At 48.6% G+C, this 15,087-nt stretch overlaps 6 protein-coding genes across 6 annotated transcripts; 3 read left to right on the forward strand and 3 right to left on the reverse strand.

The window, feature by feature from the left end:
• Positions 1–37: 37 nt before the first annotated feature.
• VFPPC_03375 (alpha/beta hydrolase family domain-containing protein) lies at positions 38–1,372 on the reverse strand (the record flags this gene model as incomplete). The annotated part of the gene is made up of 1 exon (XM_018282884.1): positions 38–1,372. The coding sequence occupies one exon, from the start codon at positions 1,370–1,372 to the stop codon at positions 38–40; it is 1,335 nt and encodes a 444-aa protein (XP_018147538.1).
• Positions 1,373–2,065: 693 nt separating this feature from the next.
• Positions 2,066–3,194, forward strand: VFPPC_03376 (short-chain dehydrogenase; the record flags this gene model as incomplete). Its single annotated transcript, XM_018282885.1, has 2 exons — positions 2,066–2,459; positions 2,518–3,194. 2 exons carry the CDS (start codon positions 2,066–2,068, stop codon positions 3,192–3,194), a joined length of 1,071 nt encoding a protein of 356 aa, XP_018147539.1.
• Positions 3,195–3,327: 133 nt separating this feature from the next.
• VFPPC_03377 (arginine permease) lies at positions 3,328–5,211 on the reverse strand (the record flags this gene model as incomplete). Its single annotated transcript, XM_018282886.1, has 3 exons — positions 3,328–3,460; positions 3,512–3,623; positions 3,693–5,211. 3 exons carry the CDS (start codon positions 5,209–5,211, stop codon positions 3,328–3,330), a joined length of 1,764 nt encoding a protein of 587 aa, XP_018147540.1.
• A 1,557-nt stretch (positions 5,212–6,768) lies between these two features.
• On the forward strand, positions 6,769–7,770 carry VFPPC_15641 (hypothetical protein; the record flags this gene model as incomplete). Its single annotated transcript, XM_018293394.1, has 1 exon — positions 6,769–7,770. One exon carries the CDS (start codon positions 6,769–6,771, stop codon positions 7,768–7,770), a length of 1,002 nt encoding a protein of 333 aa, XP_018147541.1.
• Positions 7,771–7,962: 192 nt separating this feature from the next.
• On the reverse strand, positions 7,963–9,472 carry VFPPC_03378 (FAD dependent oxidoreductase superfamily protein; the record flags this gene model as incomplete). The annotated part of the gene is made up of 2 exons (XM_018282887.1): positions 7,963–8,835; positions 8,891–9,472. 2 exons carry the CDS (start codon positions 9,470–9,472, stop codon positions 7,963–7,965), a joined length of 1,455 nt encoding a protein of 484 aa, XP_018147542.1.
• A 3,406-nt stretch (positions 9,473–12,878) lies between these two features.
• Positions 12,879–14,878, forward strand: VFPPC_13455 (fatty-acid amide hydrolase; the record flags this gene model as incomplete). Its single annotated transcript, XM_018291232.1, has 6 exons — positions 12,879–13,205; positions 13,276–13,545; positions 13,600–13,741; positions 13,804–14,537; positions 14,609–14,699; positions 14,766–14,878. 6 exons carry the CDS (start codon positions 12,879–12,881, stop codon positions 14,876–14,878), a joined length of 1,677 nt encoding a protein of 558 aa, XP_018147544.1.
• Between the last annotated feature and the right edge of the window lie 209 nt (positions 14,879–15,087).

Raw genomic sequence — 15,087 nt, forward strand, 5'->3', positions numbered from 1 at the left:
TGACGTACTCAACCTATACTATCTCATTCGCAAAAGTTTAATCTCTTGCAAGTACAACATGCTTCTGCATCCACTCCATCGACAGTTGAATCCATTCTCCTACATGCGACATTGCGCAGTGATCATCCCCCTCATAGAGTTTAAGCTGGGAGACGGGAGCCATCTCAGCCAAGTCAACAGTGTCCTGTGTCGATACAAGCGTGTCCGTCTCCCCATTGACTGCCAACACGGGACACTTTATTCTCCGGATATCATCTCGTTTTGGGGCCAAAGCTTGAAGACTGGAAGCCATAGCAAGCGATGTCTTTGCCCCCGTCGTGTTCGCCAGCGCCTCCAACATAATCTGTGGCATACCATAGGATCCCGACATTCCAAGAGACCTTCGTAATGGCGCACCATTGACCACAACAGCTTTGAGACGAGGCTCACATATTGCCATGCGTGTAGTCCAGTTGCCTCCGAAACTGAGGCCCATCATACCAATCCTATCGCCATCAATATGCCAATGTGATTCAATGTACGAGATTGCATCAGAGTATATCTTTTCCGAGACTCCCGCCTTCATTGGATTCTTGTAGGCATATGTGCCTGGCATTTCCATGAAGAAGAGGCCCGCAGCGTCATGATGAGCGCTGCGCAAGAACGGCATTATAGATTCGACATTTGTGCCTTCAAGACCATTGGAAACTAGCACGGCAGGCATACCGCGAGTCTCTGCTCCAATTAATGGCTTTGGAAGCAGCCCGTAAATAGTGATGGCTTCACCTTCAGATTTGAGAATATATCGCTCCACCACGAGGTTGAGTCTAGGCGCAATAGAGTCAAGAAGTAAGTCGAATAACTTGTTCAGTGTATGATACGTATCTGTACGCTTCGGGGTCCGTCCTGGCCAGGCAGCGAGAAACAGGTATGAACAGGCTTTCAATGCAGCGCCTACACCTATGATGCTGCTGCACACCTCGGTGGGTTCGCCTTTCGTGAGCTCATCTATATCAGCGTAGCTTCCGATGGGGGTGTGCGTAAAGACTTTGTGACCACGGCTTAAGAAAGTGGTGATGTCTGGCTGAGGTCTCTCGGTTGACTGGTTTTCTAGCCAGGATCCAACGCCCCCGAGTCCAAACTTTTTTAGTTCGCCGTCCAGAATTGCAACTTGTTCAAAGGCCACAGCTTTCCAGAATTCCACCCAGGTTACGTCGTTGAAGGATGTGCATGCATCCATTTGGCGCGCAATAACATCTGGGTCGATGGCCCCGACAAGACCGAACCGTTTCGGAGAGAGCGCGGGCAGAAACTTGCGCACACCGGTAAATCGTGCTGCAAAGTTGGTAGTTCTTGAAACTGCCAGAAGGGTGGTAAATGTCTCGAGAAACATTTTCAGGCAAAATACTTGGAGCTAATGGAATTGGGAGGAAGAGACTGGAGAAACAGGTAGCCAATTTGTGTCGTTTGACATATCTAGAGATAAGACTGTGGAAATAGTATGAATCCTTTTTCTACTTAACTATCTATTTATTACATTGTCCTGATATTTCGCAATTGAGTTTGCCTTTGATCTCCGATCAGGAATCGGGAAACCCACGAGCAATCCCGACGCACTTCGGTGGCGACTGTGTCGATGTTCTGCCGTTTCACGACTTTAGGTCTCATGGCCATGTTTAGTGATTTCGAATGATATCCTACTGATTTTGAAAGCTAACCTATTTTCGTATTCAAGGTCTCACAATTGGATGACATGTATATGGGTCAAAACATCGGATGTGAGATCTAGATTCACAATTGGCACTAACCCATTTTCGTATTCAGACTTTTGCAATTCGTCCAACAACGCCACAAGATGATAACTCCGCTGTATGACACAATCGTACCTAAGTAGCGACTTGACTCACAATAAATTGAACTTGAACCTTGTCGGCCTATTAACGGACACCGATGTCGTTAAATCCAGACTGTAAATCCTTCCCAGTATATAGTTTAATGAACTGCGTCCGTCGTCTTCTCAAACCATTCTAAACCAAGGTCTCCTTTAAACCCATCAAAAACATTCATTCTTATATCTTCCGATTCAATGCCATCCATCAGCATCATCCAATCTGCAATAGCAGACTTACCGAATGGCCCGCCGGTAGTTGCCGCCATACCAGGAGGAACAACCGGCATCGGCTCCTACATCGCCAAAAGTCTAGCAACAGTCTTTTCCAAACACGGATCCAAATTACGCGTCTACATTGTCGGTCGCAATGCCGAAAGAGGCCAAAAAGTAATCTCTGAAGGCCGCGAGATTAGTCCAGGCTCCGAATGGCGTTTTGTACAGGCCACGGATCTGGCTTTGATCAGCGAAGTTGATAACTGCTGCGCGGAAATCATCAAACAGGAAACGGAGGCGCCGTTCCATGGTGGCCCTGCTCGTCTTGACCTGTTGTACATGACGCACTGTTATCCCATACTAAAGGAACGAACTAGTACGTTTTGGCCATCAGTCATATGTCTCAAGGTGAACGCATGTTCACACTCATATAGCTACCAAAGAAGGGCTCGACGCTTTCATATCCACGACATACTACTCCCGCATACGATTCATCATGCAACTAATGCCACTACTTACTGCGTCCACTGTGCCAGGTCACGTCATCTCAGTCTACGCAGGTGGTTTTGAAGACGGCACCCGCCCGGGCGACTTGCCCATTGGCTGTCCGCCAGATTCTACCTACGGCGTAACCAGCGTGCGCAAGCATACTACTTTCATGAAGACTTTCCTTTTTGAAGAACTTGCTGAGAAGTATGCCGGCAAGCTCAGTCTGACACATATATACCCAGGCCTCGTTGATGGACCTACGTTTTACAGTCCAGAGATGCCAGGCTGGTTTAGGGTGCTGTGGTGGTTGTTCAAGCCTCTCGCCAAACTGTACATGACGTCTCCCCAGGTTTGTGGCGACGTGACAGTTTACCTTGCTACTTCGAGATATCCGGCAAAGGGACAGATAAAGGATAGCAAGCGGCTAATGAATGGGGTACATATTGCAAGTAGTTCCAAGGCAGAACCAGGTGGTGGAGCATACACTGTTGGACAGAGGGGTGATGCCAGCGATAAAATCAGCTATGAGAAAGTTCGTAAGGAGGGATTGAGTAAACAGGTCTGGGATCACACCATGGACACCTTGGAACGAATTGAGAAGCAGAATGCAAAGGGGAGCTAGACGGGTTGAGTACATGTTGGCAGGTTGAATACCAAGGGTAAAGTTGAACTCTACTTTAATATTATAAATAAAACGGTCTATGCTAAATCGTATGCGTAAGATTCGTCATCATGTGCGATTTCGTCGCTTTCTATTATTCCAAAGATTCATACTTCTGATCCGCTCGCTCAAATGCTCGGTGTAAGGGAATGTCCGCCAGCGCGACGATCTTTGTCTTCTTGACAAATTTCCAGATGATATACGCAGCCAACACAAGCGGTATGTCCCTACGAGGCGTCAGAGATGTAACCCGGTGAGTTTGGGGGTGAGAAACCTACAGATATGCAGAGACGAAATTGCTGGCGTTCCAGTTGCCCTTGGTGAAGACGGCGAAGCCACCTGTTAGGAGAATGATGCAACACATGAAAAGTGCAAAGTAGGAAGAATACACTGCAAGTGTGTTAGTTCTCGCGACAAAGGGGGGAGGGGGTTTATTGTTCAAAGCCAGGAAGAACATACGAGTCCACGAGTTCCACCACGGCAACCTAGTAATTGGAATGGCTTGCTTCTTCATCGCCAAACGTAACCGAATATGGTTGATAAGAATGGAAATCCACGAAACCAAGACACCCGCGGCCGTCAAATTCACCAACCACCAAAACACTGTAATAGCATCATTCGACAGACTCATGAAGCTGAGGAAGCTGAAAAAAATGAAGACAAAGACGCACACGTACGGCACACCCCAGGAGGTTGTCCTCAAGAAAATCTTAGGCGCTTGCTTCTTGACAGCCAAACCATACAGAACACGAGTCCCAGCCAAAAGACTCTGATTTGACGAAGACCAAGCCGAAGTAATAACGATGGCATTGACGACAGACGGAATAGCGGGAATGCCTGCCGCAGAAGCCGCAATCACGAAGGGACTCTGCGTAGCGTCACCGCTCTCATTGTTGAGTCTGCTATCGTCGCTGGATACGAGCATACCGACAATCAGAATAGCCAGCATGTAGAACAAGACAATGCGGATAAAGACGTTTTTGCATGCGGCGGGGATAGCTTTACGGGGGTTCTTCGTCTCTGCACCGGCCATGGCAATCGACTCAACACCTGCAAAGGAGAATACTGCGCCAGTCATGACGCTCCAGTATCCGAGGAACTTGCCCCAGTTCCCGGTGGCGATGTATTCGACAAAGGGTCCTGGATTCTTCCAGTACTTGAAGTAGATGGGTGGTGTTCCCTTGACGCCACCGAGGTCGATAACTAGGCCGAGAATGATGAGGAATACAACCAGGAGAATCTTGAGAACGGCAAAGAAGAATTCGACCTCACCAAAGACTTGGACGAATGCGATGCCAATAATGAAGGTGAGGATGATGAAGGTGATGATCCAAACAGACGGGTTGATGTCGGTCCAGAACTCGAATAGGACGCAAATGGCAGTGATTTCCGAGGGAATCGACAAGATGTTACCATATACCAAGTTCCAACCGATGGCAAATCCCCAAGCTGGATCAACTAGGAACTCTGCATGTCGAACAAAGGCGCCAGTGACGGGAAGCAGTGCCGCGACTTCTCCCAGGGCGAATTGAACAGCGCAGACGACGATTCCGATCGTTGCATATCCTAGTAGAGCGCCGAGCGGTCCTCCTCGCTGCACAGCGCCGCCCAGACCAAGAAAGAGACCAGTTCCAATTGCGCCTGCGATACCCAGCATAGACAAATGGCGCTCAGCGAGCCCACGCTTCAGATCACGGCCCTCATTGGCAGTGACGAGATCGCCCTCGTGGTCGTCATCGTATCCAAAAGGCGGTCCTGAGGTCGTCCTGGTCACTCCATCGAGATGAGTTTGCTGCTCAACGTTGGTTGAGAAGAGGCCGTTGGCCGCGCCTTCGGTTGGCTGAGATGTGGCTGTTGGTCCAAGGCCCTTGGCATTGGTATTTCCGCTGACGGGAACAAACCCCGGTGGCATGGTGGCATTGCTGTCGTCATTGCTCTTGTTGCCCTTTGCGCGTGACAGGAAGTTTTTGATCGCCATGTTGGAATAATGTTGCGATCAGACGGACTCGCCCGTGCAAGCTGCACCCTGACCTTTGTGGTGAAAATAGAGGCAAAAACTGAAGGTCAAACAAGTCACGCCATGGATGTTTCGTCCGACAACGCCAGACTCTCAAAAGCAAGCAAGCAAGCAAGCTGCTCCTGTAAGAACAGCGAATGAAATGTTCACAAGTGAGACAACGACGGGATCACATCCGAGGTTTCACGAACTTACGAGGGCTGAAGTAGATTTTTTTTTTATGCTAGCTTATCGACATATCCACTTGGTGGATGGTGTAATTGGACCCTGGCTTGGCTCTCTTGGTTCGTGTGTTTGGTAAGATTATGTTAAATCGGCTTCGGTCTGCGCCGCGCCCGTTGAGCTACCCCACAATCGGTCATTGTGGTTGTGGGAGGATGGGAATGACGACATTTGAATTGATATGGCACAAATTGGGACGACATTGCAAGTAGATTTCTCGTTGTATAAAGAAGCAAGTTTTGCTTATGGCGTTGTAGTCGAGGAGTTAGTGGAAGGCGTCTTGGGTAGTTCGATTTTTTGCTGTCATTGGGAAGTCGAGAAACATGCACTACTGTTGCTTGGGTTCAATGTTTGGTGCTCCCCATACAGTTGCCATACAATTAAGAAGAAATTCTTGTCTACACCAAATGTTTAGCAATTTCGTGTTGGAAGTCATGAAATAATACTAGATCACACGTACAACATGGTGATATTTCCAAAAGAGTATTGGAATAGTTGTCTGATGGCTTTGGATGAGGAGGAAAAGTGGAAGCAGAGAAAAGAAACAACCAGACAGGCTTTTTTGTCCGTCATAGAGTGTGGGAAGCCATAGGACGCTAGTTGACTACACGTACTGCATAATGACGTTTGCAAATGAATATTGTAAAAAGCTTGTTTGGAACTTTGGGTAAATAGAAAAATGAAGAAGAAGGGAGAAGAAATACCCAGTCTCGGGATAGATAAAAAAGCCTGCCTGCCTGGTCGGCGCTGTTTTGCCCAGTTGGCGGAAGGAACCATCGTGGGTGTAGTGCAGGAATGGCAAGAGGCCAGTGCCTCCTTCCGCCTCGGCTTCTAGGTACCTAGGTGCGGTCTGTGGTGAGAAGTATTTGCCTGCATCCAACATTGAAGTACCTAGGCACTCAATTACATTGACAACAATCCGTCACAATACACAATGCTTCACAACGCGACATACAGCATCTCTAGACCTCCGCCACCCCGGGGAAGGATCTGGTTCACCACGTGTGCTACGATTCCAAATGTGGCGGCTGCTCATGTGGATCCATCTCCTGACGTTGAACATTGACCGAAATTGATGTCCGGCACTCGGACCAGACTCGACTTGACTCGGCCATCTCCGCTCAGATGACACACAAACCACCCCGGAGGTCATCGATGGCGAAATCACGCTCATGCCCAAAGGGCCCGACCATATACATGCCAAATGCCATCCTGTCGACTTTGCCATGAGCAGGATGTGTTTTATTCATCTCCATAATTTCCTCTAGATGCTCGTCACATCGGTCACCAACCGCCATGGCATTCCCCAAATTCGGAAGTCTGCCTCCAGAAATTAGGGAAGAGGTTTGGCAGTTTTGCCTTCCAGCAGACGAGCCAGAAGTCTGTGCAATGTGGCCTGTTTACTTGCACGCGAAGTACGAGGGAATAGAAAGCTCGCCAGAAGCCTCATTACCAAGCCGGCCGTTTGTCGTCGACACAGGCTTTCCCTCCTTGATGCATGTGTGTCGTGAAGCTCGCGCATTCGTCCAAAACTCACACAGGAGTCGAGTCAGATTCCGCGCCTCTTCTGTGGCAGGATGCCCGGTTCCCTTTCGCCACTTCCGCCCAGATATTGATACCATGTACTGGGGCAGCGAGAATATTGAAGAACTCTGCTCCATGGCGTCTGAGATTCCAGAGCTGTGCAAGGTCAAATCTTTGGCGATAGAACTGCAATGGGGGTTTCGACACAACCACCACGTCATCAGCACGCTGATAGACATTATGAGCGAACTCAAAACGGTGTCCATCGTATTGCCAGATTCGTCAGATAGCAACTGGCCGCGGCAAGTAGGCGAGGGACACGAGGCATTTAAGCAGCCAGCTCGACGGTGCAAGCTACGACTCATCGACCAGGAGCAGGAACCCGTCATACACGTCGACACTACCGGCGACGACTGGGCGACGCCATCGGAACTTGTGCCACTGCCACTTGCTCTACATCAATGTCGAGAGGCTCTCGAGAGAAGCGCTCGTACATCGCGAGAGGACAATGCACGATCGGCTGGCATTACCAGCCAGAGCCATCGTGACCAGAGGTGGCTGGACCACTTGATGATTAATGCACAGACATTTTCAGAGTACCAAAAAGACGGTACTTGGAGAGAAATCTGCGGTCAAAGGAGGTTCATCGATAATGGGAGGGGACGGTTCATGATGGGACGATATATACCGACTGCTGAGAGACCGGATCCTGAGCTTGTGCGGGTGAATGACTTGGATGCGGAATTTGAGCAAATTTATGTGGGATTATCATGATATACTTGTACCGTCTCGGATATAGAGGATAGACACTCACAACTAAGCTTGTACAATTATACACTAATTAATACTGGCGATAGGAAATGAGGTCTCAGCAAGTCGAGGTGACCTAGTACCATTAGACCTAGCTGGACTTGATCTCATGAGCCTGTAATTAACAACCAACTAGATTCATGTGAATCCAACCATTCAAGGCCCCAGCATACTCATGAACCCATCCGCACTCTGATCCGCACCACATCTATCAAGCCTCTCGCTTCTGAGAAGAAAAGCGTCAGGGAACTCAGACGACTCCTTGCCTAATACCATTCGAGCCACCGCTTCCCCTGTGAGCCAGCACTTGTCCATGCCATGGCCGTTGAATCCTGCTGCAATCCACTCTCCATCACCATCACGGCGTGTAATTTCGGACGGCAGCTTACCCACTAAAGGTAACCCATCAGACGTGAAGCCCATGATACCTGACCAAACTCTTTGCTCGCCGACGGGCTCTACCACCCGAAAAATCTTTGGCAGAATTGCACACAGGTTGTCCCGTGCCTCGCTTGCCACGATGGAATCGTCACTGGAGAGTAAATCGGCAACTCGCTGCCGCTCACCTCCAATGAATATGTCACCAGTCTGTTCGTTTTGCTGTGCATAATATAGTCCAGTGCCAAATACGCCCGTTTTAGAATCATAGCTAGCCCTTGAGAAATGCGTCCACGATGCCTCGCCACCCAGATTTGGAAATGACGGGCCGGGTTTTTGAGAAGACATTGTTCCTCGAGACGGGTAGATTGTTCCTATGAGGTTAGGAAGCAGATGTCCTGCAAATCCATTGGTACAGTGAATGACTTTATTGGCCCGAATCACTCCCCTACTTGTGGTGATGTGGTAGGGAAATGGTTCTCCGTTTGTATAGTCTATAGATTTGGCGGCAGTAGATGTTTCGAGTGTGAATCTTTCAGGATACTCGTGCAGCATCTTTCGAAATAATGATGTGATGAATTTGTAGGGCCATAACGCGGCAGCGCCTCGCTGTTCCACAGCACCAGCGACTTTGCATCCGTAGCGATATTTCTAAGATCAATTAACAATGCTTCCATTTCACCAGTCCTCAATCCATTTTCCGTACCTCATATGCATCCGACGTCGGTATAACTTTATGCATAATCGAGCTCTCTGGACAAACTTGGTGCAGTGCTCCAAGACCAGCTTGAGCTTCAGAAAACATGTCTGTATCTTCAAACACAGCACTGCCAACCACATCTCTCAGTTCCACAGATGCACGATCCGTCTCTCCCAGCTCAGAGATCAGATTTTTCAGACGCAAGATGTTTGCTTCGCTGAATTTCGCAATCTTTAAAGCCTCTGCCTCTCCCAGTTCCGGGACCAATCTCGGAACCAGTGATGAACAATCTGAGATCAAATGCCCTCCGTTGCGACCCGTTGCGCCGCTGCAAGTCTGCCGTGCTTCCAAAACAGTGACTCTAAGGTTTGGAACGGACTGGTCGCTCAAGAGGGTATGAGAAACAGCGCAGCCTGTGATGCCTGACCCAATTACGATAATGTCCGCAGTTTCCGGTAGGATTGGTGATTGTTCATCTGCCACAGTTGGATGAGGAGGATCTTGCCAAGCTGCTTTTGTTGGATTCGGGTTTGGTAGTCCTGGAGGAAGCAGCATGCGCTCCCTGACAGTCGCTCTCAGTTCGTCCATCTTGCGTTGAGTGTGTATGCTAGTGTCATGTATGGCTAGCACCGTGTAGATTGTTGATAAAGGTCAATAATATGCCACTTGATCAAGGAAGCCCTTAAGAAAGACTGCTCTCTATCAAGATGGTAAGCATGATATACAGTTTGTATTTTGTACACGGTCGCCGCGGGGTGCGTTCAACAACCGGAAGCTGGAGGTTTTCGAGCTTCAAAGTCAACCAGGATATCAATGTGGCAGCCCGAAGACAGCGATAACATTACATCGTCTTCGGATTCGACTTATCTTCGGATCGGATGTCAAGGTTTCACTGCATGATGCCAAACCAATCTTTACACGACCCCTTGAGAATATATGCAAAGCCTCAATATCTGGATTGACATTGCCCCGGTTGTCTAGACCCCGGCCCGGAGGGTTACCGGAGGATTCCACTTTCTGCTCATTTTGGAAAAGTCTCGATCAAGACGCCAACGCTATTGGAGTTTGTGGCGTTTCGGACTCTCCAGGAAAATATAACCATGATAGAGAACAGTCACTTCATATCTGTCTCATGTTGAATTTCCCCAGACTTCAACATGCAAAGCCATGCGGGTTGCCCACGATAGCTTGTGGGGTAGAGATCTTCGGGCGTGAGGTGGCTTAGGGATGTGAGAACGTCAAATACTGATTTATATCCAGGTTGAGACCTAGCCTGGGTCTATGTGTGCAGGGACAATCATCTCTCAAAAGCATAGTCCATTACAAACACCTGCACATTGATTCGCGATGTCGACCGAGCATCATGACCCGCCTGGTACAGTAGTACTCAGCTCAGGTATGAATGACTTGCATTCCAATATCAGAAAAGATGCCTCAATGCTAACTCTCCTTCTTAGAGCAAACTGGCTCTGTGGTGTACCAGCCTCAGCCGACTGACGACCCAGAAGATCCTCTTGTAAGCCTATATTCAAGTCACATTCCAATTCCTCTCTTATCCAAAAACCTTCTAATCGTGAAATGTTGACAGAACTGGTCCGCACTTCGGAAATGTGTAAATTTCGGCCTCGTCCTCAGCTACGTCCTCTTCACCTTTGTTGTCCTCGATGTTCCCCCAGTGGCATACGGACAGCTTGTGGAGGACCTAGGCATAACATTCCAACTTTCCAATATAGCCGCAGCCGTAAACTACGCTGGACTGGCTATCGGATGTGTATTCCTCATCCCGTTCACATATCGCTATGGCCGGCGACCAATTTACCTGATTAGCATTGCGGTGCAACTCGCCGCTGCCATATGGGCTGCACGCATGACGTCCAAGGGTGAATACATAGTCTCCAGTTTACTCGGGGGCCTAGGAGGTGCAATAAGCGAGACGATTGTACAGATCACTATCGTGGACTTGTTCTTCGTGCACCAATACGCTACCACGAATGGCATCTTCTTGTTCACTCAAGGCATAGGTGCCTATCTCGGCCCAGTGGCAGCTGGCTACATTATACAATCGCAAGGATGGAGATGGATGTGGTGGTGGTGCGCTATCTTTATCGGAGTGACGCTTATTCTCGTTCTCTTCTTCTTCGAAGAAACCACATTTGTCGCTACTGCTGACGGCGTGGTTGCCGCTTCCTCATCCTCACAGGGAAAGGATGAGCCAGCCGAAGACAGGTTAGAAGAGGCAAATGCTCTTGGAAAGTCAGCGTCCATCGGGGCAGTGCTGCTCAAAACAGTATCTCGCCCCTTTACTAGTCACCGCACCAGATCTTCAAAACCTCTACGGAAACGCCTGGCACTTGTCACTTACACTGAAGGACCTATCAAGCATCACTTCCTGGCTCCGTTCAAAATTGTTTTTCAGTTTCCCGCGGTGGCATATACCGCAATAACATTTGGGTCAGTAATGTCGTGGATGGCAGTGATCATATCTATTGCCACGACAAATATGATCTACCCTCCCTACAACTTTAGCCCAAGCGCAATAGGGCTTATTAACGTGGCCCCGTTTGTTGGGCAGCTCATCTCCGGCTTGATGGCTGCTCCTCTCAGCGATAAATGGATTGTAAAACTGGCCAAGCGAAACGGAGGCATATACGAACCGGAAATGCGATTGTGGCTGGCCCTTCCGGGAGCAGTGCTTGTCTCTGCTGGTGTTTTCATGTTTGGAATAGGAATCGCTCATGTACGTTCCCCCCTCTGCTATCTTTGACAACTCTTTTGCTGTGTAACTAACACGCTGAGTACAGAACGCACACTGGGGTGTTTTAACAATTGGCATAGCCATCTTTGCAGCTGGCTTCACACTTTCTCTGGACATTGCTCTTGCATATCTGCAAGACTGTTACCCAAATGTAAGCCGGCCAGCTATTTCTTCCGCAAAGTTCTGTTTCTAATCTTGCTGACAAACTTAGATCATTGGTGACGCGTTAGTCATTGTTGTGTTTGCCCGCAACGGCATCGCCGTCGTCATCTTGTTTTGTTTGAGCCCATGGCTTGATGGGATGGGTCTGCAGAACATGTTCATCTTGATTGGCGTTCTGTCTTTTGTCATACTTTTGGCTCCGCTTCCGCTTTTGCGATGGGGTAAACGGGCGCGTATTATGACGATTAAAAAGTATCGTCATCATTCCCTTCGGCAGCCATCTCATAGGGCAACATAAGAGATCTATTGGATATAGACTGCGCCAGAGATATTTATGAGTTATCGGGGTAGTTTGCAATCTTGACCCTTTTGGGTGGTCACGATAGTTCAAATTCTTGAATACCAGAAGTTGTGTATTCAGCTTTAACCTAGTTATAATTGTTTACTTTATTGCCACTTTTTTTCAGGCTATTCTAGTACTCAACATAAAATTCCTCTCATTTGACCATTCCCACGTCCCAATGTCGATGAAACGACGGCCTCGCCCCAAATTTCTTTCGATTCGCAAAATAGAATCCAGACCCTCTTCTCTCCCTGTTCGGGGCACTACGTGGCTGGTCTGCACTTGTGATACATCATAAAGGCCAAATGTGGCATTCTAAGTCGGTTATCTTTGTGCCTTTGCCGATGGCGTTGAATGGTTCATTCTTCCGCCGCTTATGCCATGCCGTCTGCACTGGCAAGTCTGCATCTGAGACCTGCCAAGGGCTTGCCGAACCCCTATGGTCTCAAGAACTATCGATCGGCCGCCACATTTGCCCATTTGTATGTCTAAACCTACCGGTCTTAATCCTTGCCCGGAAAGTTTCCGGGTTGGCGGGGAGGAAATGTGGAGGTATCCCCGGATTTCTCATCCCTGGCTGCAGTGTGTTCCGGCCGGACATACTGAGGATGTACCTGTAAAAGCAGGAGCTATAAATAATCACGGTTACAGTTTTCTTCACTCTTGCTTTCAATCATTAAACTTGCAAGTTATCCTTCACTTGTGTTCTCTTATACATATTGCGATACTACAAGATGACTGTAAACTCAGTTGCCAACGGTCTCTCTAACGGGGTCAAGACGCTTCATGAAAGACGGTTCCAAAATGACAAGGCAATTCCAGTGGCTTGGAAGCTTGACCCTTCTCTTCTTTCTGGCCTGAAACTTCCGCCAGAAACATCCAAGAATAACCTGATAGAGCTAGATCTTCCTCGAAAATCTGGCATTCTCAGCGAGCGAGAGCTAGCGATTTCAGAATCCTACAGCATTGATGAACTGCTATCAGGCTTGGCCAAGGGTAGTTTGACCTCCTTGGAGGTAACTACGGCATTCGCAAAACGAGCAGCAATTGCTCATCAGGCTGTAAGTTGGAACACAGTAAAAGCAGACACTGTCATATCATAGCTGCTAACAACATTTGCCTCCGTTGCAGACAAACTGCTTGACGGAGATATTCTTCGATAAAGCCCTAGACAGAGCTCGTTCTTTGGACGCTCGGCGAGCGCAAGGCAAACCTATCGGTCCACTGCATGGATTACCCATCAGCCTCAAAGAATGCTTTCAGGTTGACGGGATTCCAGCTACATTGGGCCTTCTTGCTTATTCCAAGCATGTCTCAACAACAAACTCTGCCCTTGTAGAGCTTCTCACCGAGCTTGGGGCAGTGCTTTACTGCAAGACCAATATTCCACAGACCATGATGGTAAAGTACACGACGTGGTACTTACCAAGCTCTACGTGCTAACTCTTGTACAAGGCCGCCGATTCCCACAACTACATCTTCGGTCGTACGTTAAATCCTTGGAACACTAGTTTGACGGCTGGTGGCTCAAGTGGTGGAGAGTCTGCACTTGTTGCGTTTCGAGGATCTCCCCTCGGAGTTGGAACGGACCTTGCCGGTAGAGTTATTTCTTGTACAATGCAGCAATAAGGTGCAGAAAATGTTGACTTTTTCCCCTAGGCTCTGTGCGAATTCCTTCACTATGCTGCGGAACGTATGCCTTTCGTCCTTCTGCAGATCGAATACCCTACTCCGGGCAGCAATCCTGTGCCAGCGGCAGTCTTCGAACTATTACACCATGTGCCGGCCCGATAGCAAATAGCATGAGCGCCCTTGAAATCTTTATGAAGGCTGCCATTAACGGTCGACCTGCCCGGTTCGACCCATTTGTTCTAGATCTTCCTTGGCGTGAAGTAGCCGGGACGATCAAACAAAAACTACGATTTGGAGTTGTTCCAGAAGACCCGGTCTTCCCCATCCATCCACCAGTCAAGAAAGCAGTGGCCGAAGCAATCAAACTTCTTGAAGCAAACGGTCACGAGATTGTTTTCCTCCAGCCTGAAGAATGTCTCGTTGCCAAATCAGCTCTAGTAGCATGGGCACTCATGGACCTTGATGACAAGGCTGACCGTGTCGTAGAAGCTGGCGGCGAGGCACCCATCCCTGCCCGCGTCAGAATGAGAGAAGAGATGGCAAAGCTCGATTGGAGCTGCATTGCCGATGTGGACAGTAAGCCAGGTTTGGCAAGGCTTTCAGGACTCACGGTCAAGAGGAATGAGATCATCAATGCATGGCGCAAGCTGTGGCAGCATCATCAGTTGGATGCTGTGATTGGGCCGCCTGCTCAGAATACAGCCGTAGAACACGACGAGTATGGAATTCCTCCATACACACAGCTGTTGAACTTTCTCGATGTAAGTCTTGGTCTTCGCGCGGAAGCCGAATCACAGGCTTTAGCAACACTTGATAGCTAACCATGTAGTAGTATCCTGCCTGTGTGATTCCGTTCAACCAGGCACGGAGCTCCAATCCTCCCGAGGAATTCGAAACCAAGGCCTACCAAAATGCTCCCAAATGTATGTTCACTTCTATACTTCCAAAACTTGCGGCAGAGTTTGCTAATCGGCATGTTAATCCCTTAGATAACCCTGGAAACTTGGAAGGTGCCCCATGCTCGATACAGGTGTTTACCCAGAAAATGCGTGATGAGGAGTGTATGGAAATTGCCAAAATAGTTGATCGATGCCTGCATTGAAGTTTTAGATCCGAAGCAGGGGCATCTTGGTCGTTAGACAGAGGTCCACCTGACGAACAACGAGGCTGTATTCTTTCGTGAAATAATCTGGATAACAGAATAAGTAGCTAGCCATTTGAAACAGCATGATGTAGCCTGGCCACATGGAGTCTAAATGCAGAAGTGGTGCAGTTGGAAACATGGTGATTGGTCATGAGTCGTGGCAAGCC

Source organism: Pochonia chlamydosporia, chromosome 2, assembly GCF_001653235.2.
Source record: "Pochonia chlamydosporia 170 chromosome 2, whole genome shotgun sequence".
Classification (NCBI taxonomy): Eukaryota; Fungi; Ascomycota; class Sordariomycetes; order Hypocreales; family Clavicipitaceae; genus Pochonia; species Pochonia chlamydosporia.